The following is a 27,941-nucleotide window of genomic DNA, read 5'->3' on the forward strand; positions in this document are numbered from 1 at the left end:
GTCTAAACTTATACATCGACCTTGTTGCTATGGGCTTGTAAACAGGAAGTTAAAAGTGACTTAAATTATACTTGATTTTGTACAAAATTCATTTCGAAATGGAAATCTACTGATATGAGAAGATTTTAGGTAAGATACTCACGAAAAACAGACGTTTTAACCGTGAAACACCATTCCTTTCATTAACCTGCGAAAAAAACGAAATTGGTATAGTTCATCGATTTACATACTCAGCTTGTTTTTAACACAAATATATAAGAGAATGACAGGGACACGTTTTCCCCTCTCCCCCTTCTTCCGACCCCTCTCTCTTTTGTCCAGTCCCATCTCTCCCTGTCTCCCATTTACTCTGTCCACCGTGCCATATAAAATAGGATAAGATAAGATAATTCATGGATCCTCACGGTTAGAAAATATAATACAATATATACAGTGGTAACAGATTAAAAATGTGCACAAGTAGGAATTGGTTGTGCTCAAGGATTGCTCCCCTTTGTATATATATTTGTGTGATGTTCCTCTGCCATCATACAATAAACTGCCATTACATAACTGTTATCATCTTACTGGTCAGCATTGCTTATGCACCAGAGTGGAATAATTTGTCTTCTGTCTATTAAGTTTCGCGTTTATCATGATATATATATATATATTTATTTCTATATATATAGGTTTCATACTGTCTGTTGGTCAGTCTGTCCGAACTATTTTCTTAGCAGCTTGCAGCAATGTTATAAAACTTTGTTGGACGTAACATAAATACACGGATATGTGCATACTGTCAGGAATTTATGTTTGATCAAATATTGTAGTAATGTCCGCTGTTGAACTTAGCGTTTTTCAGCAAAAATTGGTCTCATGCGTTGTCCGCAACTCTTCCTTAACTGCCTGCAGGATTGTAATGAAACTCATTGGAGTGTTAGATTACCATACTGGGATGTGTATATTGTCATGAATTTATGTTTGGACGACAAAAAAAATGTAGAAATGACGGCTGTTTGCCTCAGGCGTTTTTCAGTAGAACTTGGTCTCATGTGTTGTCCACAACGTCTCCTCAATACATTGCTTGATTGTAATGAAACTCAATTGAGTTTAAAAATTACCATATGGAGTTGTGCATATTGTCAGGAATTGATGTTTAAAGAAAATTTGCAGTAATATCCTGTTATTGCGTTATCTACCAAAAAAGTGTTCAATATAAATCCACATCGGTCCCCAAATATACCGGGCTCAACAGGCTGCGGGGGTATTAGTTACGGGCAATGTCTATAATCTGTTATTTGTTGCAATGCCTGTTTTAAATTATAAATGCAGAAGGTGAAAACGATTTAAATTCCATTTGCATAGCAATGGTGGGAACATTAAAGCACACAAAGAAAACGAACAACACGAGGAAAATACAATTGCGTATTTCTCTACGATGTACGAATGTTTTTGTTCACTACAAGTTTATGAAAATACAAAATGTACAGAGGAGAACAATTCTTGAGCACAAAATATACCAATGGGAGCAATCCTGGAGCATTAACACGTTCCTTGACTGTATTCTCACTTTTCCTGAACATTCATGGTTGTATTCTAGTTGTACATTAACCACGGCATCTAATCATTATATTGTTTTCAGATAAATCAGGTTAATCAGACCAAACTAACAATCTAGACCAAGGATGTCATCAACCAATCAAAAGAAAAAACCGCAGAAAGGGTTGGTATTCTACGTATTTTTTTATGTGGCAAAACAGTTTTTTTAAATGATTGCGGAAACCAACCACGAACTAAAAGCACAATATTGCCCGACCGTTAGATATTTTATGGTTTAAACTCTACTCTATATAAAAATGCAGCGGTGATACTTCCTCGTACGTACATTCCTAGATCATGAACGCTAGCACATGATGTAACTGAACATTTGATTTGTATGGTGGGAGGGATGATGGGGCTAAAAGAAAAACAGAATACAAATTTTCCTGATATAGGACAGGCAGTAAAGAAAAAGGCAAGATCTTTTCTATTGTCCGAATATTTCATTGTGTATGATTCAAAACAAAAAAAAAATACAACAATCCTAGCTCCCCATAAAAATTAAATGGTTGCTCTTTTAGCTTTACAACATGACAACCACTGATGGCATAAGATCATGTAAACATAGACGAACTGCAATTGTATAGTGATATACATATTTAAAGCCTAATTGGCAGTGGGAAACTACTATTATACACTGCAATGTAGACATATACCTAGCATTACTGCTAGGATCAACATAATGCAATTACATTTACAACATAAGACTATTTACAAAAAAAATCTTATTTTTCAGAGAACCAAGCAAACGCACAAGTACGCCCAAAAAACAACAAAAAGCCCAATCATCCGCAAGGTAATGCTAGCATATTTCAAGTTTTTATTAGGTTAATTATACATTCTTCCGTGGACTTTCGGAAATCTGTATTGATTACATTCCCGAATATTGGTTTTACTCTCGTTCTTTTGCTTACCTGGAATTATCTTCCAACTACCGTTCCCGGAAAGGTATATCTGAAATGACCACAGTTCAAAGAAGTAAACGTCGGAAATGATATTTGAGATACTTTAATCTATAATACAAGTTGGTTAAATAGTATTTAGCCGATCTGTTTATTTATTCATAAGAATAAGAACTTCTTTAAAATCATGTGAAAGAAAAGAAGTTTAAAGAGCTAGATCCTTTAATTTCCCTTATCGATATATTGATGGTCCTCTCTATTCGTTATGAGAAAATGCCTTCTGCTCATTTATTCACCAGAGCTAGAAATTAAAGAAACTACATGTACTGGCATAGCTTCCCCATCGTCATTTTTAGACCATTTACAATAGTTATCTCCGTACAAAAATATAAAACGAGACGAATTTGATTTTAAAATTATAAATTCCCCTTTCATGTGCAGTTATACACTAGCCTCTCCAGCATACTGTTCTGACTTTTTAATAGCTATCATTGTCTGAGAGACAGACCTTTAGACCAGGGCTATAAAAAGTCTCATACGCTGCCATATAAAGTTTTATTTCGATGTTCAGATCTTATTGAGAAATATTCAGTCTCCGACAAAAATATTATAAACGATGAAATGTCATATCAGTATGTCTACTGAACTCTTCTGACTTCTGATAACTGGACCATTTCGGATGTTTCCAACTATGCGATTTTTGCCTTGATATTGCTATTTATTGTATGGACTTTTCTTCATGGCAATTGCTAATTGGACTATGGTCTAGAGTTTATCAGTTAGGTAATTTTGTCATGATCTTTATTTATGTAAAAACAAAACCTTCCGGTGTCCTATATTGACAAACACAAATTAAAACGGCTGCTGCTCAAAAAATTATAAATATTGCTTTGCAAAAAATAAAAAAAAAATACTCCTTGAAGTCCGAAGCGTCCAAATGGGTGTTCTCGAAATATAAATATAAAATATAACAAAAAACCAAGAACAAAGCAGAGTTTCGGGGTTCTTTCGTTTACAACCTTGAACAACCGGCTATCGATGAGGCTAAGGGTCTATTGTTGTCAACGACTAGTATTAAGTAAGTTTCAAGGCAGATATATATGTATTTTCAGAGGAATTGAACATAAAATAATTGCCAATCAGAAGCTGATAGCCTAGTTCTCTTGCGGAAATCTTGTTTCATCAAAACGGATTTAATGATGTGTGGGAGACCATCCGAATCAAATGTCATATGTCCAAGTATCAACAGAGATATACTAGACCTAGTAGACACACATTTTGTTGTAAATAGATTTGTTGTCTGAGTAAATTGCAGGATGTTTTAAGGGAGGAGAACTAGGGTAGCTTATAATTGAGAAGGGCATAACATGTATCAAGTATTATCAGGGGAGGGATGCTGAGATCTATTTTTAGATAATTCTCACGTGCATGAAAATACGTTATTGGGGGGATTTATTATTTATAAAGCATTTTTTATGACTAAGAAATATTCAATACTGAAACTGGAAAAAAATGCTCAAATTATAAAGTATCAATAATTAGTTGACCAATCATCTGTGATATTATGTCATTAACTGCTCATCATTATTGTGAAAAGGTCACGTCAAATTCTGCTATACATCAAATTGACCCTCCTCCACCCCAAGCTTCTCTCCATCTATATTATCTTGTTTTTAAGACTGTTTTTAAGTGCCACACTTTCTGTATCATAATTTAGTATTTGTAACAGGGAGCTTACTTATAATGTTTCCCTGTTTGTAACATTTTTTTCTGTTTTTTAAATTTGTTTTGATTTCGTCAGTTTTATAAATGACATTTAATTATACTCGGCGTCACATAAATAACATACTGTTAAAATTTGAATAAAAATATTTTCTACGACTTTATTGACACCAACCATCGTTTAAATTGTCTTAAATGACTAGCTCATTCGTTTAGCCAAACAGCTTCTCAAAAACAAGTCGCTTATTAGCTTAAATCATGCGTAACAAATCCTTACGGGAAAATCCCATACTAATATCCGCCATGTTGGTTTTTACGGGACGATTTGTTTACAAACGGAAGTGCGTAAGTTCCCGTCGAACTCCGGTGACAATCGTCTGCTTGATCAACTTCTCGGTATTATACGTTGTTCGCGTAAAATAAATCCGAGATATCCGAAATAACGCCGAATTGCATTCTGGGTTCTTCGGTTTTTGGACAAACCATTTAAACGTAAACAACATCTCCTAGCAACCCGATCACTGTAAACATGGCCGACTTTTTACAATGTAAATATTGCCACCTAGAATTAAAATCTGACCGGAATTTAACGATTCAATGTTTAGGGAGAAGCCGTTTGGCTAAACGAATGAGCAAGTCATTTAAGACAATTTAAACGACGGTAGGTGTCAATAAAGTCGTAGAAAATATTTTTATTCAAATTTTAACAGTATGTTATTTATGTGACGCCGACTATAGATATTAAGTAGTTCTCAATTCTGACTTAGAAAACAGGCAGTAGGGTTGCTCTGGTTCTCAGTGTAAATTTATAATTTTAAATTTTACATAAACTTTATTTATTTATATGGTTCAAAAAGCAACTTCGAGCGCCTGCAGCTCTTAAAGGACCCACGTAAGTTGTATCAAATTGAGATCGTTATAAGAAGTCACAATTATTAAATTGAATATCATTCAAGCGCATTTGCATTGTTTAGTTTATTTTTTGTATATTTTCAGCAATGGAACGACTGTTTCGTCCGACTTTTTGTTTTTAGGAGAATCGTAAGTTTCTAAAGTCTTTACCATATACTCAAAATAAGCGTAAGTGTACCTGATTACATATCAATCAATCTTGCAATTGATTCTGGTGTACGTTAACTAAAAGGGGATCTCTGAGATTAGCTGAAAATAAATTAGTACACACTTAATACCACTTCAAATTGCTTTGATATACCAGAGCTTTAAAATATTTCTACAACTGGTACATTTATGCGAATAATCAACGAAGTATAAATGTTTATTTAGAAAATAACTTTATACCTAATTAGTATTAACATCACAAGGGTACAGCACAGTTTGAACACATTAGGTAGTTTAACCCTTAAATGATAAAAGGAGTGCCTATATGTTTTGACTATTAATAAAAAAGAGCATGAAACATCCATGTCGACACATGCAATGTCATATTGATTGTGGTCCAACTTTTGAAAATGATGACAAAAGACCAAATTATTAATTTCTAGTATTTTCATTTTAAGTTGAAAGATGTATGTATTCTTAAATTCTACTTACAGCCCTGAAGAAAAAGAAGGCAAATGGTTGACTCGTATTACTGAACTTATAGAAAAGTAGGTAGTGGTAATTTCCAAACAATAGCAAACCAACCACCGCTATTTTTATGTGATTACTGTGATCAGAATATAGGAGTCCTTATTATTTTTGTTTGTTTGTCAATATAACGAATTAGATCACAAACACAGGGCATTTGTCTTCGATAAAATATGAAACTGTTTGTTTTCTGCGAGTATGTACAGATTTATATACATTTTAAAAGTAAACGCCGACCACTTACATTCACAAGTGAAACATGGTTACTCAGATAATCGAACATTTATTGACTGAGTTCTGTTGGATTTAGATTGATGAATCCGAGTAAGTAAAAAGTGCCTCATCTGAATGACTAATGATTTTCTGTGAGCTTTTTAAATACTAGTAACCAGGAATAATTCAATATGTCTTAATAAAATACTTTGGGTCATTTTTAATGCAGTTCATTCAACAAAAATGAATTTTTTTTAAATCCAACCAGATTAAAGTTTGAATAGAGTATCCTATCAAAATCATCGATCAAACTCTCAAAAGTTATGAAAACGAGTCGGATGGAATATATACGCGAAGCTTAATTTTAGTTAGATTCTTTTTTTTAACAGTTTATGACAACCCCCACTAAAATTTGTACTCAATTTTACTCTGTATCCAGTCTAAAATGATCTCATACTAATAATACATAGCATTGACAGGGAAACAAACACTGCAGGATCTATCTATTATATATATGGTGGTTCATGTATCATTGTCCGAAAAATGTATTTAGGAAATCATAATTTTTCTTGCCACTTTTTTAGCTATTGCATTTCCGCTTCCTTTATGTTTTTTAAAAGTCACCAAGTGTGTGTGTTTTATTTTTCTCTCCAGAAAAAGAACAAGACCAGTAACAGATCGATTCAGTCCGTGAGTTCAAATAAAATGTAGTGTCGTCTAGTTGTGATTCACTTTCAAAATGTTTTTTTGGTCTATGTTCGATGCATTACGAAATAATTGTCCCTTGAGAATATTTCAGTGTTTACTTTGTTTAAAAGAATTAATTTAGATCTCTATAGTTGGTTTAAAAGAATAAGTATCGAAGAGTAATCAAGGGAACCAATGTTATAGCGGTAATCAAAAGAATGTAATGCAGGGAAAAAGACCAGACATGGAAGAGTAATCAAGGGTACCAAGGTTATAGCGGTAATCCAAAGAATGTAATCCAGGGACAAAGACCAGACATGGAAACACAGACACAGACACACACAACAAAGAACATAAAGTAACTAAAATCATACATACAAAGTAACAAAAGTAAATGAGCAACTCGGACTCCACTAAAAAACTGGGAGCATGGACCAGGTGCACCGGTAGGGTAAGCGTCCTCTGCTTTTCTAGAAACACTCGCCGAGTTGCTCATAAAAAGTCAAGTCCGGGGTAGACAAACGAGGAAAGGCAAACTATGACCCGTTGAATAAATCAGATGCATCATAACGATCCACGAGTTCATGATGACGACCATAAAACTTCTGTAGTGATGACTTCAATCTTGTAGCAACATAACCCTGTTCCAGAAGCCTATTTGTTAGAGTTGTAGCTCGATACAAAGTCTGCGTAGTTTCGGCAAGCTCTGGCATAAGTATGAGTTGTGATATGAACACTCCATATGCAGGTGCCGAAAGGATGTTGCCACAAATGAAAGGAAAATTGACAAATGAGAGACCAAAAGAGGATAGCACAGATTTATGGTTTTCCACAATCTCTTTTTTGGAGAGAGTGGTAGCAGTATAGGTCTTATCACTGCTATTATTTTCTACGTCTACCGCTGATAATAAACATTGGATGTAAAACGTTTTGCAGACAAAAACAATGTTGTTTTGGGCTTTGTCTGCTGGTACGACAACATATTTGTCATGTTTAGTAGACAATGTTTTTGCACATCGGGGTGTTTGAAAAATGATGTAGCCTTGGCACTCATTGACCTACTTAAAACTTTCATTCGTTTCAAAATTAAAGACCTCACAGCCTTTAACAACTCTGACAGAGAATCAATGTCTTCTTGTTCTCGTTTTATCCATTTTCTTGCATAGTCCTCGACGACATCCATAAGAACTTTAAAGTTATAATTCCAATTTATGGAGCGTGGTTCACGGTACTTGGGACCTTTAGAAGGGATATTACGCAGAGATTCGTTTTCGATAATGGTTAAATCTCCCGTAACGACTTGACCAGAAGGACCATATTTGAATGGAGAGGTTTTGCAAGAACAGTCAGGTGGTTTAGCCTTGAAGTCCTCAATCTCGTGGTTCTGCAATAGCCTTTTATAATTGAAAATTTTGGATGCAATGGGTGAAGTATAGGAATATGAAATGATTGATATGGATTTGTCTTTGAAATATGGGGGAATTTTGTTGGTAACGTTTTTGTGATGGAGGATATTAGCCAAATTAATTGCATCTATACCTTTGTTGACAAACGGTAGTGGAAGAAATGATCGTTTTTCTTCATCTTGACTTTTCACACAAACTAGTTTAAAGAGTCTGTGGAAACCAATATTCAAAATGATGACAACAAGTCCATATAATGATTAGGTGGGTCAGAAACAGGAGTGTCAAGACTTGTTTTGTAAAGGGAGTGTAGTAGAGTGAGAGGTATAGAAAAAAGTTTGCTTCTAATTTGATGAAGTCCAAGATGTTTTTGTATGAAAGGAAGGAGACCATCTATGGAGAAATCATGTAACTTAGGTGACGTATAGTGGCGATGGCCATGACTCCTTTCCCGTCTTGGATTTTTGTCAAATAAATTCATCACATTTATGCTATTGTTATATTGGCTTGAAAGGTTTCCTATACTTTTGATGTTGTCACTGCATCCGGAAGGTATTGCAGTACCTAGTCTGCGTATCTAGTACTCCTCTCTTTCCCTACGATAGTTTTTACTTAGAACGGGACTGTTCGTAGGATGGTAAATTTATTCTCAAATACGAATTTTCATGGAGAGGATTGAATGATCATGTTGATTAAAGTGTTGATAAACTGTCGGGAATTTGGTGGTGTTAATTCCCGAACGATGACCGCACATTCTTTTATTTAATCGTTCTTGCGTTTCTCCGACATATATTAAACCACATAAGTTGTATTCTAATCCATATATTAAGTTTGTTGATTTGCAACTTAAGTCATCGTGACTTCTTGTATGGAAGGTTTTGTTTGTAAGATAACTGGAGAAGTAAGGGTCGGTTATAAGAATATTGATATGGTACAATGTGGTTCGTCATCGTTGTAGTCAAATATATCATTTAAGTGAAATAACATGGTTTGATAATTTTAAAATAGTCAGAATTTTTGTACTGGAATAGATGGTCTACAGACTGAACGTGTGATTGGGTACTTTTAGTTGAATTGGTCGGGCACTTTCCATACCAGATGTGAGTGTGCTAAGATTCCCATCTGGGGACACCACATACAAGACAACAGAGTGTCCGATCTGCTGTCAGGTTCGGACTTTTACTTAATCGAGGGTACGAAAATTCGAGCGGAAATCAAAATAATATATACCAAGAATAAAGACTAGACAGGGAAACAGACACACAAAATAGAGAACATGAAATATCCAAAATAACACGTACATAGGAATGAACAACTCGGACTCTACTAAACAACTGGACCATGGACCAGTTGCAACGGTTGCGTAAGCGTCATTTGCTTTTCTAGAGACACCTACCGAGTTGCTCATAAAATATGTTCGGGGTTGATGAAGAGGTAAGTAAAATATGACACGATGAACAAATCGATTTGCATTGCGCAGATGGATACATCGTAACAATCCACGAGTTCATGATGAGGACCAAATAATAAAACGTCATCCATATTACATTTCTTATCCGAATGTCTTTACAAGTATTGACGGTACTACGTAGTCTTTTAAATGTTCTAGTTGACGACAGTGTTTAGTTTATGATAAAGAATAAACATAAGTTGTGACATTGGGTATTTTAGACTTTCAGAAAATGATACAAACATATACTCAGATGAACATACACCTGTCAAATGTTATCTTTGAAAACATAACACATTCATCATTTTTGTGAATTTAATAAAAAAATGTACAGTATCTGAACCGATCCGTGCAACAAAAATTGCGATCGGTCAACTATCACCGATCAGTTTCCGGTCAGTCATCGATCCGTCAAACCGATCCATTATACCGGTGATCGCATCACGTGACCACAGAGCGGTCACTGTATTCTACGGTTTTGTTGTTTTCTTTGTCAATTTTACACATATTTGCATAATGTGATAGATTTAAACATCAATTCCTACTTTTATTTTTACATTTCTTTTATTTCAAACAGATCATTTTACGGAACACAACTGTGATCAGATCGGTCACCGGTCATCGATCTATCAACGATCAATCAGTCAACGGTCATCGATCCTACAAATCGTTGCGCTGATCGGTTCAAGGACTGTATACGAAAAGAACAAAATCACATAAAAATAAATAAATAAAACATAAACATTTGCAAACAAATCTCACCCTCCCCCCCAAAAAAAACCCAAAAAAAACAAAAAAAAACTGGACATAAAGTAATGAAAAAACCCAAATAAACCAAAAACAAAGCAAAACAAGACAAAACAAATACTAAATCAAAAATAAAAAACGAATAAACAAAGCTGTTAGTGAACATTTTTTTCCTTCAAAGGGCCCTGGAACAGCTATATCACGACTTATTAGAGACTCTTTGTCATAAGTGTGGGTAAGGATTATTTTTTTACAACTATATATAATTGTGTTCTTAACATTTGCAGGCTCAACATATTATCTAAGCAAGAAGAATCGTTATCAATTAAGCGTTTTACTGTGATGTCATAACAGGGATACAAGCAATATTTTCGTGTGGAATAACTTACCATATTCATGGTTAATGAAATAAGATCAATTTAAAGATACATCACAATAAAAATAATTATTGATGCAATGTTATGTTCTTCGTTTAAACTTCAAAAGAAAGAAAACGTTTCGAAAGTTTATGAAACTAAAGTGTATTTAAATAGATGATTTATAATTAAATGTAATTTTTATGCATTGTTTTATGTACGAAATGTTGCTAACTTTTGACATCAAAAGCGTGAAAATTTCAGACTACCCAATGATCCAATTTTTGAAAGAAAAGAAAGCATCGAAGCAAGCAAAAGGTATGCGTTAAAATTTGAAACTTATTAATAAAAGAAATAAAACCCTTCAGTGATAGGATTATACTTGCCTACCCCACCAATAAACTTGAAAGCAGGAGGCATATAGTGTCCACGCTGTCTTCTCATCCTTTCGTTAGCAGTTTATATTTACAACTCTTTTGAAACCATTGAATAGAACTCGATGAAACTTGCACAACATCACCAGACGATATCACTGCACACCTCCTATTTTGCAATTTCCTTAGAATGACATTTGGAGTACCTATATGGTTTCTGGTGAGGGAAGCGGGGGTTACCATTCTCACTTTTTTTTATAGTTATTGTGATAGTAATTTTTATTTGTTAAAATACATTATAATAAATACTTTTGCAGTTTTAAAATTAAGACCAACCACAATAAGGCATATCTATTTCATTTTCTTTCACATGTTTTACAAAGTTCAAAATATAAAAAAAACCTTTAATGTTTCTAGTTTTTTATAAGATGTGTGTCATACTGTTTGTGTGTTCTGAACTATTTAGGGACGAGGGTAGTCATAATACATCGGAAAAGAATACTAAAGAATACAAAGCACAAGTAGAAGAGTTAAATGCAAAAGTCAAGAATCTTGAAACTGAAATCAAGACAACAAAGGAAGGACAAACGTAAATATTTGTTAATTGATTTTGAAAGGTTAATCATGACATAATTTTCGTTACTTTTTTGTAATTGTATGATATTGAATGTGTCGAGGAATTTTTTACGGAACGTAATGAATAAAAACCTTATCAAAACTTGGGAGAAGTTTCCAAGACAAATCAAAGATGAACTTTTTGTTGTCTCTTAACAACAAAACCCTCAAATGAGTAGATATAAATGTAGACAAGGTTGTGCAAGTAATTATGAAATGCAACTGCTTTGAATATAATTTCAGAACTCTTCAAGAAGAAAATGCAAGAATCAAAACTGAAAATCAAACACAGATCTCTGAAATTAAAGACTTAAAAGATAAGATAAACAATCTGGAAAGGACCTTGAAAGAAAAGGTCCAAAATAGTTCACAACTTAACAACAAGTAAGTACTTAATGCTTATGAAAAGAGGACGTATAGTGTGGATTTCATGATAAAAACTGATCTCAAAGGTAACTCAAACATTAGCCATGACATAAATTACGATACATTTTACTGAAATCTTGTAGAGTTAAGGTCTTAATTTCAAACTGTTTAATAGTTAATACTTTATTATAGCTACAGAAAATATGGCACATAAAAGCGAAATGGCTCTAATGTTAACCTATAATAAATATGTGACAAATTTCAAATTTAACAAAAAATCTTTTATTTCAACAAAATTTGATAATTCAATTAAGGGCTAACGACCAACACGATTTAATAGAAAAACTTAGGAAATAAAAGAAACAATTAGAAGATAACTTGAACAGGATAAAAGATAAAATGAATCCTGAAATATAAACTTATTTTTCCGATTCTTATTTATATAGTTTATGGAGCAGTTTTGATATTTATAAAAGAATAAAGAACCTAGCTTCGACCTACTTTTTTAATTTTATAACTTGTTCGTTGTTGGTTTTTCTTTGATTCCCGTGGCTTTTTGTGCACGGCTTTCCTTTTGTTAATTTATCAGTATATATTTAAGTAGAAGTCCACCTAAGAATCATGCAGTGGGTGATTTATCGATGTCAGACATTCGAACAAAATTGACTTGCAATATGTAGGATTTAATGGAAATCAAGAATTAATATAAATATGAAAAATGTTTTCACCGTAACCATAGCAACGACCATTTCTTAGCAATCACCAATTTTGGGCCTAAAAAAAACACAAAAACATCACAATTTGAATGTATTTTTTTTTGTATCTAATGGTGGAAATTTGTCAAACTACATAATTATATTAATGAAGTATGTCTTATCAAAAAAAATTTACAATAAAGTACAAAGCAATCAGATTGGTTTAGGTCTGGTTACCATAGCAACCAAAATTCTTAATTTTTGACAATTTGAAATGTACGAAAATAGGCTATGTTCAGACCCGTTTTGCTGACAAGAGCAAGAAGATATTAATTAAATGTATGCATGGATGTGTAGTAGGTGCTCTCCACTAATACATATCAAAAATAAAAATATGTAGCATATCTTTGTTTTTTGCTCTTCTGTACCCAAAATCACGCCTGTAAGGACTTTTCTTCTTCTTGACGATTTTCATACAAACTTTGTTCAGACCATAACTTTTTTGTCTTTTGACCTAGACTTCTAATATTTGGTATGTTGGTATATCCTCTCAGGGTAAATTGTTGCATACCAGAGTGGTAGACTTTTGACCTTGACCTTTAAACTCAAGGTCGAATAACATACACATCTTTGCAAAATACGATATATAATTTCATCTGTGCCATTATTATTTGGTCTTTTTACTTATATACACGATCTTTGGCATTTAAGTATATCACACCAAGGCAGGGAGTAATGTTTTAGGTGGGTGACCTTTGATCTTGATCTTTGGCCCCGAAGACAAATAACATAAAAGTTTTGGCAAAATACCATAAAAATCTTTGTCTTGGCCATATTGTTTTTTGTCTTTTTACCAAGATATCTGATGTTTGGTATGTAAGTAAATGTGTGTAACGTTCAAGATAGGATAACTTTTGACCTGACCTTTGACTCCAAGATCAAATGACATACATAATGTTGGCCAAATACCGTACAAAAACTTGTCTGGGCTAAAATTGTTTTGTCTTTTCACTTAGACATCTGATATTTGGTATAGGATTATAAAAAACTGAAGGCAAGGCACCACATACTAGGGTGGTTGAAATTTGAACTTGACTTTTGACCTCATGTTCAAATAACTTACCAAAGCTTGATACCATTCATACAAAATTTGTCCATACCATAACGCTTTTTGTCTTTTTGACCTAAACTTCTAATATTTAGTATGTTGGTATATCCTCTCAAGTTGGAGTGTTGCGTACCAGAATAGATGAAATTTTAACTGAATTTAACCTGTCAACCTAATGGTCAAATAAGATACACATTTTGGCAAAATACCACCCAAAGTTTTGCCTGTGCCATAACTTTTTTGCCTTTTTACTAAGATATCTGTCATTTGGTATGTGTGTATTTCGCGCCAAGGTTGAGTGTCATATACCAAATAAGGTGTGTTACTTTTGAACATGACCTTTGACCTTATGGTCAAATGACATACACAATTTTGGCTTAAGCTCATTACTGATTTCATGCAATATTTCACCTCACAGTATGTCGTAAAGAATCACTTGCCCTTTATCACCCGATTGTGCGTAACTCCAGTAGCAGTACTAATCTTTTACATCTGTTATGGAATATGGGTTCCCTTAATTTCAAAGGAGAAGAACTATGAGCTTAAATAATTATACCCACGCAATGCAGTTGCGCAGGGTAAAATGTGTTTGACCCGTCCGTCTTACCGTCAGTCCATCAGTCCATCTTAAGTTTTCCGGACCTTTTTTTTAAACATTTGCAGATATTGAAATATTTTTTTGGTTAATAAGTTCACCATGATAAGTTAAAGGACAAGTATACTTTTCGATAATTTTTATCGAAATTACGGGCTCTGTAATCATCAAAATCCACAGAAATAACTGTTTTCCTGACATTTTTTTTCTGAACATTTGCAGATATTGACATGATTTTTATTATAAATTAACCGTGATAAGTTACAATACAAGTTTGTGTTTGGTTTCACTTCAATGAATTTCTGAAATTACGGGCCCTGAACTTAGCAAAATTTACAGAAATAATCGCTTTAAGGACTTTTTTCCTAAACGCTTGCAGATAATGACATGATAAGTTCACAATGATAAGTTACAGATCAAGTTTACATTCTGTTCTAATAGATGGTATTTATTTCCGATTAATTAAAACTTAAATTAATCAAAGTCTGGCGTTTTAAACTAACATTCTGAGTAACATAATTAAGTTAGAAGAGGTTGGTTTTCTCATCGTATATTTAAGCTCATCTGGGACGAAGGTCAGTGTGAGCTATTGCCATCACTTTGTATTTGTCTGTTGTTATTGTTGACTTTCCAAAAATCTTTTGTTTTATATTGTTGCAATCTTTTCTAATGCCCATAAAAATCATGTTCAAAAATCTTTTATAAATTTCATTTTTGTTGCAATCTTTTCTACACCTGATTTAACACTCTAATTCTTTTTTTTATCTAGGTCCTTCTAAATGTATTTCTCTTATCAATCTACCTACATGTTTATGTCTGTGTTCCAGCATAGTTGAATATAGGGAAAATATATAAAGGAATATGCCAAAGAAGACAAAAAACTTATTTCTGTGTAAAAACATAACGATTTAGTACTTTTGGTATCATACCTCATTAAATATAAATGGCATGTATGGGCAATAATAAGTAGAAAGATCATGTAAATTTGTTAACTATAAATTGAAGTAGTTCATATTGTACAATTTTGCAATTTATTCTTGAATGCCAATACAAGATGAAATATATAATTTTAGGTTACCCATGTTTGGTTCTCACATAGTTTCTAGACAGCTACAAGTAATAGATGTAAGGTAACAGGCCAGTAAACAAACATTTGTTATTTTCAGCTCTCCCTGCCAAAGGCCAAGTAAGCTTATGCCATCACTTGGCGTCCCTCCTCGTCGACAAATTTTCGAAATTCTCCTCCTCTAGATAATTGTGCACAAAATGACTGTCGGGATTTATGATCCGTGAAAAAAGATAGCCGCCGTTACTAGAAATAGAACATAGGTGTCAAAAGGCATTTTTTTAAATTACTTAAAAAACGGTTGCCTTTAGCGTAATTCTTGCAGGGGATAATATTGTCCAGGATTAAGAGAAAACCTATGCCGAAATTCTGCAAACGATATTTACAACTGATGTAGGAGTTATGACCCCTATAAAAGTTTTTTTGGCATTTCTCGTATGTACAACTTTGAAAATATTCTCCTCAAAAACAATTGTTCTGTATGGTTTTCCACAAAAAAATAAATGTTGGGATTCTTGATCCGTGACAAAAACATAACCCCTGTTACTAAAAATAGAACATGGGGGTCAGAAGGCAATTTTTTGCAAACAACTCAAAAGTAGTTGCCCTTTGTTTGAAGGATGATATAGTTCAGCATCAAAAGATTGACCAATACCGACATTTTCGATACGATTCATTTACTAATGTAGGAGTTATGGCTCCTGAAACAATTCTTAATTTTTCCACATGTATATGTGCAATTTTGAAAATCTTCTCTTAAACCATTTAAGATCAGTTAATGGAAATAAAGCATATTAATTCTTTAGTGTATTGTGCTCGAAATGACTTGTGTTTTTTAATCCATTAAAAATGTATGTGGCTGTCTATACTAAAAATGGAACATAGGGGTCAGAAGAGTTTTTTTAAAAAAAATAATACAAGAACTGTTGCCTTCAGCAAAATTCTGGTTCAGGTCATAAAATGCTATCAAAAGCGTTTCCTGCATTTGAATATTCAGTTAATTTTATCTTAGCCTGTCTCATTGCCATTTTTTTCTAACAAGCAAATGGTAAACCAGGTGAACGATTCAGGCTCTCTTTAGTCTCTAGTTATCCATTTATAATGTTTCTACAATATAATATAAAATTTAATGTTGATTTTCCAATTGTTCTTATCTAAATATCTGGCACAAAATTCCATGTTGAGTAAGTCACAGTATTGTGTATTATTTTAAACAACAAAATTATAAAACATTTTGAAATATTCTGTAAACAAGAACCTACATGTTCATGTTTACAAGAGTAAGCATGGAAACCAAGATTCTAGCGGAAATCAAAAGAATGTAATCCTGGGACATTATGTTAAGAAGATGTGCATTTCAGTAAAACAGGAGTTAAAAATGGAAATGGGATATAATGTCAAGAGTTGATGAACAAAAACAAGAAATATTATTCTTGGGTCTGATTGAATTCTCTCAAAATACAGAAATTAAAAAAAAATAATTTAGTATCAGTTATATGACATCTGTGCTCATTAACACTCATCAAGTCAAAAGTTGATATGTTATTTGACCATGAGGTCAAAGATCAAATTCAAATGTCAACCAATCTAGTACGAGGTGCCTCGCCTTGAGAAAACATAACCCCATACCAAATATCAGATGTCTCAGAAAAAAGAAAAAAAGAAAATTATAGTCCGGACAAAATTTTGTATGATATTTGGCCAAAATTTTGTATGTCATTTGACCTTGGAGTCAAAGGCCAAGGTCAAAAGTCATCCAATCTAGAACCTTTCATTCTAACTTAATGTGATTTACTTAATTCTCAAACAGGTCAGATATCTAAGTAAAAATACCAAAAATAATGACACAGAAACAATTGTGTATCCTATTTTGCCACAATTTGTATGTTGTTTGACCTTAATATAAAGATCAAGGTCAAAGGTCACCCACTCTGGTACACGACACTCTGCCGCGAGAGGATATACCAACATACCAAATATTAGAAGTCTAGGTCAAAAGACAAAAAAGTTATGGTCTGGACAAAATTTGTATAAAAAGCGTAAAGAAGAAGAAAAAGTTTTTATGGGGTGATTTAAGGCCCAAATGAGCAAAAAAAAAAAGATATGCTACATATTTTTATTTTTGATATGTTTCAGTGGAAAGCAACTACTACACATCCATGCATACATTTGGATAATATCTTCTTGCTCTTGTTAGCAAAACGGGTCTAAACATAGCCTATTTTCGTATATTTCATATCGTCAGAAATTAAGAATTTTGGTTGCTATGGTAACCAGATCTAAACCAATCAGATTGCTTTGTACTTTATTGTAAATTGTTTTTTATAATACACACTTCATAAATATAATTATTTAGTTTGGTAAATTTCCACCATTAGATATAAAAAAATACATTCAAATTGTGACATTTTTGTGATTATTAGGCCCTAAATTGGTGGTTGCTAAGGAGTGGTTATTGCTATGGTAACGGTGTAAACATTTTTTTCATTTTTTCATTGTATTCATTGTTTTTCTGATATATCCAAACTGATTTAAAGTCAAGTTGGATAAAATATCTGACATCAATAAATCACTTTCAGTGAAAATTGCATGATTCTTAGGCAGACTGCTACTTAAATTCCTTCATTCCCCTTTCGAATACGATCTTTACATCCAATGGACATTCTTTTTATTTCATCGGGCCTGTCCACCAGCGGAACAGCATATCAGATGATTTGCAAAATGTAGAAACTGCTCACCACCCACTGATGATTGAAGTGATATTTTCTCAGTGTGCGTCGTTTTATTGATTTGTTTTTTGTCTGTTACCCTTTTAATTTTCCCGGCAATGTTGTGTTCACAGATTTTCCCTCTTTTGAACCTTCGATATTTCTTCAATTTTGTATGAATCATCATTTGTCATACCGTTTTGCCCACGCCTCAACGCGACCGAGGATTCGAGTAATGGTTTTTGTAAGCACAATATCCGGTTGCTTATGATGCACTGCAATTTAATTCGTCAATTTAACGGGAGTTTTGGAACTAAGACACTATAGTGAAACTTTGTGGACATTTGTTTTTTTTTATTAGATTTTCAAACTTTTGCTTTGGCTGATGGGCTATGACTACGCATGGCAATCTTGTTAATACCTGCTTTACATAAAACCAGTTGCTGTTTAAGTCATGCTAATTCCATATTTTTCATAGCGAAAGCAATCTTCAGGTAGAAATTACAAGGTTGAAAAAAAATCTAGACGAGAAGAATGAAGAGTTAGAAAAAGAAAAATCTAATAGAAATATGTTGGAGAAAGAGAGATCAGCCATACAAAATAAAATGAAAACAATGGAGGAAGAAGCAACATCAATTAAAAAGAGGTATGACTACGTTGAAACTATTTCAATAACATACTTTACACTAAGAAATTAATGTATCTACGATGTCTACAAATAATTGTATGATATTACATTGTCTCAGCTAAAATATGTTTATCTCTGTTTTAAGCAACTCAGATCAAGAAAAAGACTTGGAGACAAAAAACAAAGAACAAGTAGATAGATTAACCTCCGCAAATAAAAGGTGATGTATAAAATTGAGAGCTATATTTTTGTATAATACTGTATATCGAATGTCATTACTCTTTGCGTACGAAAGGTGATATTGCGATATGTTTTTAAAAAGAATAATTTGTGTCATTGTATTATGCAATGGTAGATCACTATATTTGTGTCGTTACTATTCCCATTAATGTTATGATGTCACAATAATAGACGGAGACTTAACGGAGTCCACTCTATTAGTATCATTACGAAATAATTGGACATGATTAAAGGCGTACACATATAGAGGTAGTCCTATTCATTTACATCATGTGATAATGTTCGCACTCTAGATTTACTAACGAGGAAGTATCACTCGGTTAACGAAAGCTATATTTTAATATAGCCTAGTTGGCCGAATGGTCTAGAGCGTTAGACTTACTGCTGGCGGTGTTACCATAGATGTCAGAGAAGAGAAGGGGTTTGAATCCCGCTGAGGGAACAACCAAATATTTGCATCGCAAATTTGACAGTTTTTTTTCAGAATTTGTCAGACCCTTCTATATAAATATAGACTCGAACTCGTACCGATATATGTAGGATTGAGGATCAAATTAATGATGTATGTCACAACAAATTAGAATGTGACGACTCTATTCGATACACTACTCCATCGGATCAAAGTGATACAGGGAAGATAATGTAAACTTACAGAAATGTCTGAAAAATTCCCGACGATGTTAGAACTGTCAAATTTGCGAAGCATAAATTGGTCGTTCCCTATGCGGGACTCGAAGTCGTACCGCTGTGACATCTATGGCAACACCGCCTGCACTAAGTCCAGGGCCCTACTAGACCACTCGGCCGGATATTTCAAATTGACAGACTTTCCTAATTATTTTTCACGATTATATCATGTTTGTCTTGTAATAAATTTTAAAAAGTCCCAAAGGCAGATTTTTTGGGGAAACAAGAGTATTGTATAAATAAGTTTACTAATGTCTTTTGAGCATGGAGATTGTAATTCTTGAATGGAAGAAACGTACATGGTACATACATTATTTTCACATAAGTTTGTCTTGGTTCATTAGGTATGCTCACTGAAAACCAAATAAATGCTATTGAAGTTATTGTTTGCTATAATATTAAGGTATTTGGCTTTACATTTATTTTCCCCCCAAATATATATATTATCGAAGGCTTGAATGGCGAAGTTAACATCTTTAAACGTTGATTTACCCCACTCAGACATTGTTGATACACATTATTTTTTTCAAAACTATGAGGTGTACCATCATTTTGTGTTTGATGATTAAATTCTCTACTTGTAGAATGAAGTCAAATGAGGAAGAACAAAGGAAGAAGCTTGAAAGCAAAGATAAAGAAATAAAAACTCTGAACGAACGTATAACAACCTTACTAGAGCAGGTTGGAAATCATGACACTGTTGTTAATGAGATTAAAAGCCGGTATGTAGTGTATGTAAAGTTAAAATAATCTTATAACCAAATAAGTTTTACCGATCACATTCGTTTTCTCTGTACTAACCCTCCTATTAGTCAAAATGAATCTGTATTTACAATGTAGCACAAGACACCACATGGTAAAATATATAAAGTTGGTTATTTTCCCCTAACTTCATTGACGATTGCAGTTTAAATTAGAGAGAGTTTATCGAAGCATGTTCAGATCTATTATAAGTGTCTTGTCTGTTAAGTTAAGAAACAGCTTCAGATAGACTCACGTATTATATTTTATTTCACCTTGTCATCGTTGATATACATAACTTGTTTTTTTAAGCAATGAAGTGTACCACCAAACAGCTTTTGATGATTAAATTCTCTACTTTAGAATGAAATCAAATGAGGAAGAACAAACAAAGAAGCTTGAAAGCAATGAAAACGAAATAAAAACTCTAAACGACCGTATTAAAACCTTACTAGAGCAGGTTGGAAATCATGACACTGTTGTTAATGAGATTAAAAGCCGGTATGTATTGTATGTAAAGTTAAAATAATCTTATAACCAAATAAGTTTTACCGATCACATTCGTTTTTCTCTGTACTAACCCTTCTATTAATCAAAATGAATCTGTATTTACAATGTAGCACTAGACACCACATGATAAATATATAAAGTTGGTTATTTCCCCCAAACTCCATTGACGATTGTAGTTTAAATTAGAGAGAGTTTATCGAAGAATGTTCAGATCTATTATAAGTCTTGTCTGTCAAGTATAGAAGCAGCTTCAGATAGACTCGCGTAATATATTTGTATAGCGAATATTTTACCTTTGAATTTATTTTGTAAAAAGATCCTAGGCATCCTATGTAAAAGTGATTAGTATGCAAAAGGATGTAATCATTAAGGGGCACGAATTAGTTATCATATTGTTTTGATAACTCATGCAGTATGATATTCACATTTATTACTAACTTGTAGCGTGAGAATTGAAGTCGATGAATATTGTGAGAAAAACAAACAGTTATTAATGGATGTTAAATCAAAAGAACATGAAATTTTGGACTTAAAAAGAAGCAACATTGACTTTGAAAGAGTTAAATTGTCACAAGAAAAACAGATAGAAAATCAGAGTGTTACGATTCAAAGGTATTTTCTTTATCGGTACTACAAGGAGGTGTTAGCTGTTATTTTGTTCGTTGGTTTTGAGTTACACTGATTTTTATCGAGCACCACGAGTGTTGATTCTATGGAATATAAACACATTATTTTGATTTAATTAATGAGTACTCATCTTGCATGTGTAACTCCTCAGTTCGATGGATTTTAATGAAATTTGATATGAAGTTGAGGCACTATATGTCGTCCGACTTGAATATATTATTTGTTTTACCAAAATTTGCAGTATTATAGATTTAAAACTTCTAAAACAGTTGCGGCTTCATTTCGAATATGGTTCCCTTGATTATTCTTGCACATGGTATACCTTCTCGATGCTCGATTTAGCTTCCTATTTATATATACAATAATTTTTGGATTTCGATATACCTATGCATTGGATTCTAATGATGTTGAAGGGTTACTCAATGACGTGTACGGTATACGCAACAGTATAAAGATGTGTATGACGGAAAATAATTAATGTAAGATACTTGATAATCAACTTAAGTGTTTTCAAGGGAAACGCTTCTTTGGCACATCTCCTCCTCTGAAGCTCTGAAACAACTTAATGATTTTGGTGTAATTTTATAGGAGCTAATGTAAAGATGTACATAAAGAAAAGAAGTTTTTCTTCTAAAAGAAAAATTTAAACTTCAAAGTTTTACATGTAAACATCTCGTAAGCACAACTACTCTAAGTTTTTTTCTAGTTCTGACTTTTTCCTGAAGTAATGTTTTATTTTTAAAACACTTTTGTCAACTAAATACAGTTTATGAGAGAAAATAGCAAGTAATGTGTTCCATGCTTTTGTTAATAATGGCAATAACTTTGTAGTACACGGTTGATTCAAGAATTTTTATGCACCGATGACTATTTTTTTGCATGAAGTAAGTGTGTTGTTCACTTTGTGGCACGTAGACCAAGAAAGAAAACACAACTTGTTATTTAAATGATTTTAAGAAGAAGTATATTATATAAAATTTGATGTGACTTTCTTAGTGCCAGCTTCTTAAACAGGTCAAGGTTTAATGTGACAATCAATGTACTATTTTTGTTTAAACATTTGAAATGTATAATCTAGTAGGTATGCATTCTTTCAATGAATAATAGGTTCAAGTATCTATTAAACAAATATTGCTCACTCATAATTCTTAAGACTTACTTTACTACTAATAAATGAATATTTACGTTCAATTTCTTTACATAAAGACGAAGAAAATATACATTTTTAAGATATACATATATAATATTCTCATCTTTCTTTTGTCGACATATTTTTACTGTAAACATTATTTTTTCAAAATGTGAGAATTTCGTCAATTGTTTTACTTTTGTTATATGCTTTTAAGAGTTTGAATTTACCAATTACTTATTATGCTTGTAGGTTGGAAAAAGAAACAAATGAATTGAAGAAAATGTACGTTTTGTATAGTTGAACATTTTTATTAAAAAATCTTAATAAATATACAGATTGCGAAGGACATTTGAACCTTAAATGATTTTACAGTTCATTCTGAATAACCTTATTTTGGTATGGTATATAAGCAATATTGTTGGTTTGATGCTTATTTCTAGAAATATATTGAAATGATTTGTAAGGTTTCCGTTTTTTATCTTGTTTTACCTGTTTGTCATGTAAAGAAGACATATGCTGTGATTATAATGGCCTCATTTTTCTATTGTAGAAAAAAGAACCAAGCAAAGGGTCCAGATCAAAGAATAAAAGAATTAGAAGAAGAAACCGTTGTTCTGAGGGATAGGTAACTTCACAAGATGTATTTATTCTTTGTACTTTATTATGATAATTTAACTCAATTGATTAAATGATATAAAGTCTAAACATTAACAACAATAATATAAACATTAACTCAAACACATACTTTTACAATGCAAATAAAAAATAGGCATAGCGTCCAGACAGTCCATGTACGGCAAAAAACCCAAATGGTCTCAAAAACTTAATGATCTTACATTTACCGGAATGCTATCTATGTTTTTCAGTGGTATTCTTTGTTGTCTTTTTTAAAATCTGCTGAAAAGACTGACAAAAAAACCAGTCCTGTTGAATCATTTTATGGTCACTGTTTTATGTCTTCGTATTTGATACATCTCAGGCTAAGCCAGATTGCTGGCAGTAAGATGACAGACGGAAATCCTGCCATAGCAGATTTAGGGGATCCAAACAGACCTACTCAACTTGGAGAAAAATTCTCGGAGTTATATGATAACGAATGGACAGATGCCATGGAAGAACTGGAAAAGGCTGGCAATGAGAAGACTAACATCAACACATTAAAAACTATTGTTGAGGTAAGTGATCAGAAATTAACAACTTTTTGAAGTTCACATATGCAATCGTAAAAAAGTCGTGCTTCGAGCCTATCATTTAATGATTAGGGAAAAGGAATAAAAAGATTGACTGTTAATGCCGTATGATATTTTTTGTGTCTCAAAATTCTTAACAATTGGTGATGTATCTACGAAAGTACTTTGTTGTATTTTATCGGCATTTAAAAGGTAAATAACTCCATATTATTTGAATTACAGAGTTTATCTTTTTCTATGACTGTTTGCTGAAGGTTATACTTTGAAATTAATGATTTACAAATATTAGCCATCGATTCTTACTTGTAAACATCTGATGTTATCTGTTGGAAAATTGTATAGATTGTGATGAAAAACTCACGACTTTTGCACAATGAGAAACACATTTTTCAAAAAGTATGGAAGGAAAAAATGACATCTATCACAATTTTTTTCTGTTGATAGAGGTTACTCCACGAAACACATGTACAGCACACCGAAATTTGCAGTATTTAAATGATTAGTAATTTTGTATTCAAAATACCCCCTCCCCTCCCCATTAATTACCTGATCTCGGAGAAGCCTTGTAAACAGCAAATTTTAAGTTTTAACACGTATCCATTTATTTCGGTTAAGATTTCTTCAAAATACCAAATTCTCACTACAAATGCATAGTGTTGTAAGAGTTTACTTTACGAAAATATTGCCCAATGAAGCAGTTATGATTAACCAGAAACGTAATTGTTACAAGGTTGTATAAGACACATGAAAGCACCTTTGTCTGTTTTTCACATTTACCTTTCCTTAAAATAAATGTAGCTATTTTCCATTATTGAAAAAGGTGTTGACGCCATCATTAATTTTCAAGATCACATGATGAAATTTGTACCCAGAAATTAGACGTTATGTTCATTTTTCACTGTTATTCATTAGAGGAACTAAAAGTTAGCAACAAAAAGTAAGCAACCATTCTTTTATAGTGTATAATATATAACTGAGGATAAAGATTTTTTCTAAATTACGGTAGATTTCACACCCTACGTCATATTCTTTCTTTTAAGCAAATATAAAAATATAAAATTAAGTAGGTATTACTTTTACTACTATTAGTATTTGATTTAGCTGACATCGTGCCTTGTTTCTAAGACTATTGCTTCTATACTCTAGGTTTATGAACAGACATTAGGGAATTGATTGTAAAACATGTATTTGTTTTTAAGAAAGCATATGAGTTCGGAAAGACCAGGTCAGCAGCTTTCATGAAAGAGTTGGAAAAGTCCTTTATGATTTTAAGTAATAGCATACAGGTACATAAAAATGTTAAAATCTGAATTTTTATAAAAATAAACCGATGTAGTTATTATTTCACACTACCTGTACTATGTAATGTTAACCTAATTAGCAATTGTTTGTTCGCGCATTATGAATGGTTGTTCACTTTTAACAGTCTCCGGAGAGATGGTTACTTTCATGAGCACGTAGTAGCTATTCTAAACAAATACGTATAGCGTCTAAAAGATTCGGACGGTAAAAATGTGAAAGTGTATTTTTCTACATCACAACTCAAACGTTATGCCAGAGACTTTTTGTATCGCGCTAGACCTCTTAAAATTAGGCTTCTGGAACAGGATTGTGTTGCTGCAATATAGAAGTCATCACTACAGAAGTTTTATAGTGGTCATCACGAACTCGTGGGTCGTTACGAGGTATTCACCTACACCATGGAAACTGGTTTGTTCAACGTGTCATAGTTTTCCTTTCCTTTTTCTTCCGTCTACCCCATATTTTGATTTTTTATGAGCAACTCGACGGGTGTTTCTAGTAAAGCAGAGGACGCTTACCCTACCGGTGCACCTGGTCCATGCTCCCAGTTTTTAGTTGAGTCCGAGTTGCTGATTTACTTTTGTTTCTTTGTATTTATTATTTTAGTTACTTTATGTTCTTTGTTGTGTTTGTCTGGTCTTTGTTCCTGTGTTGCATTCTTTTGATTTTCTCTAGAATCATGGTTCCCTTGATTACTCTTCGACGTATCTAGAAAAAAATATAGAAGTGCGATTACCTGTTTACTATTTTCTAAGAATGTTGAAAATAACATCCATGTGACGTTGTCTGTTTAATGCTGCCAATTTCTTTGACCGAGGGTCTTCAAGGAAAAAAAACAAGAAAATACATTAAATATTATTTTGTAAATTGTGCGATTTTGTTTGAATTGTGAGTTCACACATCAATGAATTTTAAAAAGGGCAGAGTGTTTAATCTTATAATAATAAAACTTGTATCGCGTGAAATTTGTTTTGATAGCTTTTCTTTTAAAATGATGTTTTATATCACAATGAGATGAAAATTTACACTTCTAGCATAGGTGGAGTCTGAGTTGCATGTTTTATTTGTTTTTTTCTTTTTAGATTGAATTCTTATAAAATTCTATTATTTTATATTATTTCTTGACATTTTTGCATTATGGTTGTTACTTCAAGTTCAATATAAGATATTAGTAAATACAATTTAGTTGTATGTAAATTACTATGTACATTTTTATTTAAAGTGTGAATCGATACAATTTTTTCATCAATAAATGATATACGATAATGCTTTTCTTGTAGGTCACACCAGCGATAAACAAACTAATAAAAGAACTTAGAAAGAATATAGCAAGTTTAGTCACTGAGGGGATCTATCAGGTATGTAAAACAACATGTAGGTTTGACAAGCTGTGACAAAATGTATAAGCTTTGATATAAAAGCTCTATATGCAGTGACTGAAGGAATGTTGTCACCGTCAAACAGAAAAAGGAGAAAGAATTATTATTAAAAAAATAATGTTATGTATAAGCAAATGTAAAGGAAATTTGTTACCTTTCGTATGATACTAGTATCATATTAATACATGGTGTTAACTTCTCATATTGAAATTGCATTGTCTATCTTTTCATGGTGACAATAATGTTAGTAAGAGGTTTTTACTGGTTTAGTGACGAATAAATATTTTACAGGCATTTGTAGGGAGTCATACCGAATTCAAAGTTAGTGGAGACCACTTAAAAGCTTTCATAAGAAAAACAGTTGGTTTATGTTGGTTTATGGCCATTCAGGATCCACCGGTTGTGCTTACTACACACATCACAGGAAAGTTTGACACTGATCGCTTTAGACATTATACGAAGTCAGGCAGTACTGTGGACTATGTTGTGTGGCCTGTGGTATATCTCCATGAGGGAGGACCAATTATTTGTAAAGGTGTCGCTCAAGGAAAGTAATTCCAAAACATTACATCAATTAACAGTGGAGGGTTTAAAAACGTTTTATTTACAACTTTATTGTTGCATTTTTGAAAAAGCATTTGAAAAGTTATTTCATTATTGACACTAAATAACGGAAACAGAACATTGAAGTGCCAGTATCACGCAGTTATTCCTTACATTGTTTATGCTAAAGACCACGTAAAGAATGCATGCGATAGCACACTTTCTTTGTTTCTTTGTTGATCATATATTTATATACATAAAAGGTCCATTTATTTTAGAAACTAGGAAGACCACTGTATTGTGATACCATAAAGATGAAATAAAATATAACTACATAATAGTAGTTTGAGTTGGTTTGGTCGTATACAAAACCTCTGCAGATTACTGAACCAGTTTGCTTTGTTAATAAGTTTATTTCAAGACCAAAGAAAGAAAAATGCTACGAAATAATACTGTGTAGTGTAGTCAACATATACAAGTTCTGTTTGATTCTTTATCGTTAGGTGAATATCTGACAATACAGGTACATGTATTATACTTCTTACATATAATAAAACTGCAGACTCGTAGTTGAAAATACTGAGGCAAACAAAGGTATGTTGTACTGTTCGATTATGAAAATCATTACAAAATATTTTTTTCTATAATTGGTAAGTTTGTAAGCATTAGTTGTAAATGTCGATGCTTATACAGATATAATTAAAACAATGGATACTTTACAGATAAACGTAATGTGAATCATAAGCAATCTTTCCTTTTTACGATTCTGAACAAACGTTTTGTATTT

General features: G+C 32.6%; 1 protein-coding gene across 6 annotated transcripts; it reads left to right on the forward strand.

Annotated features, from left to right (window-relative positions):
• On the forward strand, window positions 1-27,497 carry LOC148605522 (uncharacterized). Of its 6 annotated transcripts, none has more exons than XM_088548230.1 (21): window positions 1-129; window positions 1,625-1,705; window positions 2,318-2,377; window positions 5,202-5,246; window positions 5,759-5,812; window positions 6,660-6,695; window positions 10,474-10,527; window positions 10,913-10,966; window positions 11,489-11,611; window positions 11,881-12,021; window positions 18,654-18,821; window positions 18,949-19,023; window positions 20,315-20,452; window positions 20,835-20,972; window positions 21,426-21,593; window positions 22,990-23,022; window positions 23,291-23,365; window positions 23,720-23,915; window positions 25,130-25,216; window positions 26,513-26,590; window positions 26,903-27,497. In XM_088548230.1, the coding sequence occupies exons 2-21, from the start codon at window positions 1,668-1,670 to the stop codon at window positions 27,164-27,166; spliced, it is 2,025 nt and encodes a 674-aa protein (XP_088404356.1). In that variant the 5' UTR covers window positions 1-129; window positions 1,625-1,667; the 3' UTR covers window positions 27,167-27,497. The 6 variants fall into 6 exon arrangements, with proteins under 6 accessions (XP_088404356.1, XP_088404360.1, XP_088404357.1 ...); XM_088548234.1 differs by having other exon boundaries at window positions 26,913-27,102; XM_088548231.1 differs by lacking the exon at window positions 25,130-25,216.
• Window positions 27,498-27,941: the final 444 nt, after the last annotated feature.

This window comes from Perna viridis, chromosome 10, assembly GCF_037379345.1.
Source record: "Perna viridis isolate PV_CMFRI_1.1 ecotype Kerala chromosome 10, ASM3737934v1, whole genome shotgun sequence".
NCBI lineage: Eukaryota > Metazoa > Mollusca > Bivalvia > Mytilida > Mytilidae > Perna > Perna viridis.

Coding starts and splice junctions, on each gene's coding strand:
- LOC148605522 (XM_088548230.1), top strand. CDS start 1,668: ATGTCATCAACCAATCAAAAGAAAAAACCGCAGAAAGG. Junction 19,024..20,314: donor TTAACCTCCGCAAATAAAAG/GTGATGTATAAA, acceptor CTCTACTTGTAG/AATGAAGTCAAATGAGGAAG. Junction 25,217..26,512: donor TTTTAAGTAATAGCATACAG/GTACATAAAAAT, acceptor CTTTTCTTGTAG/GTCACACCAGCGATAAACAA.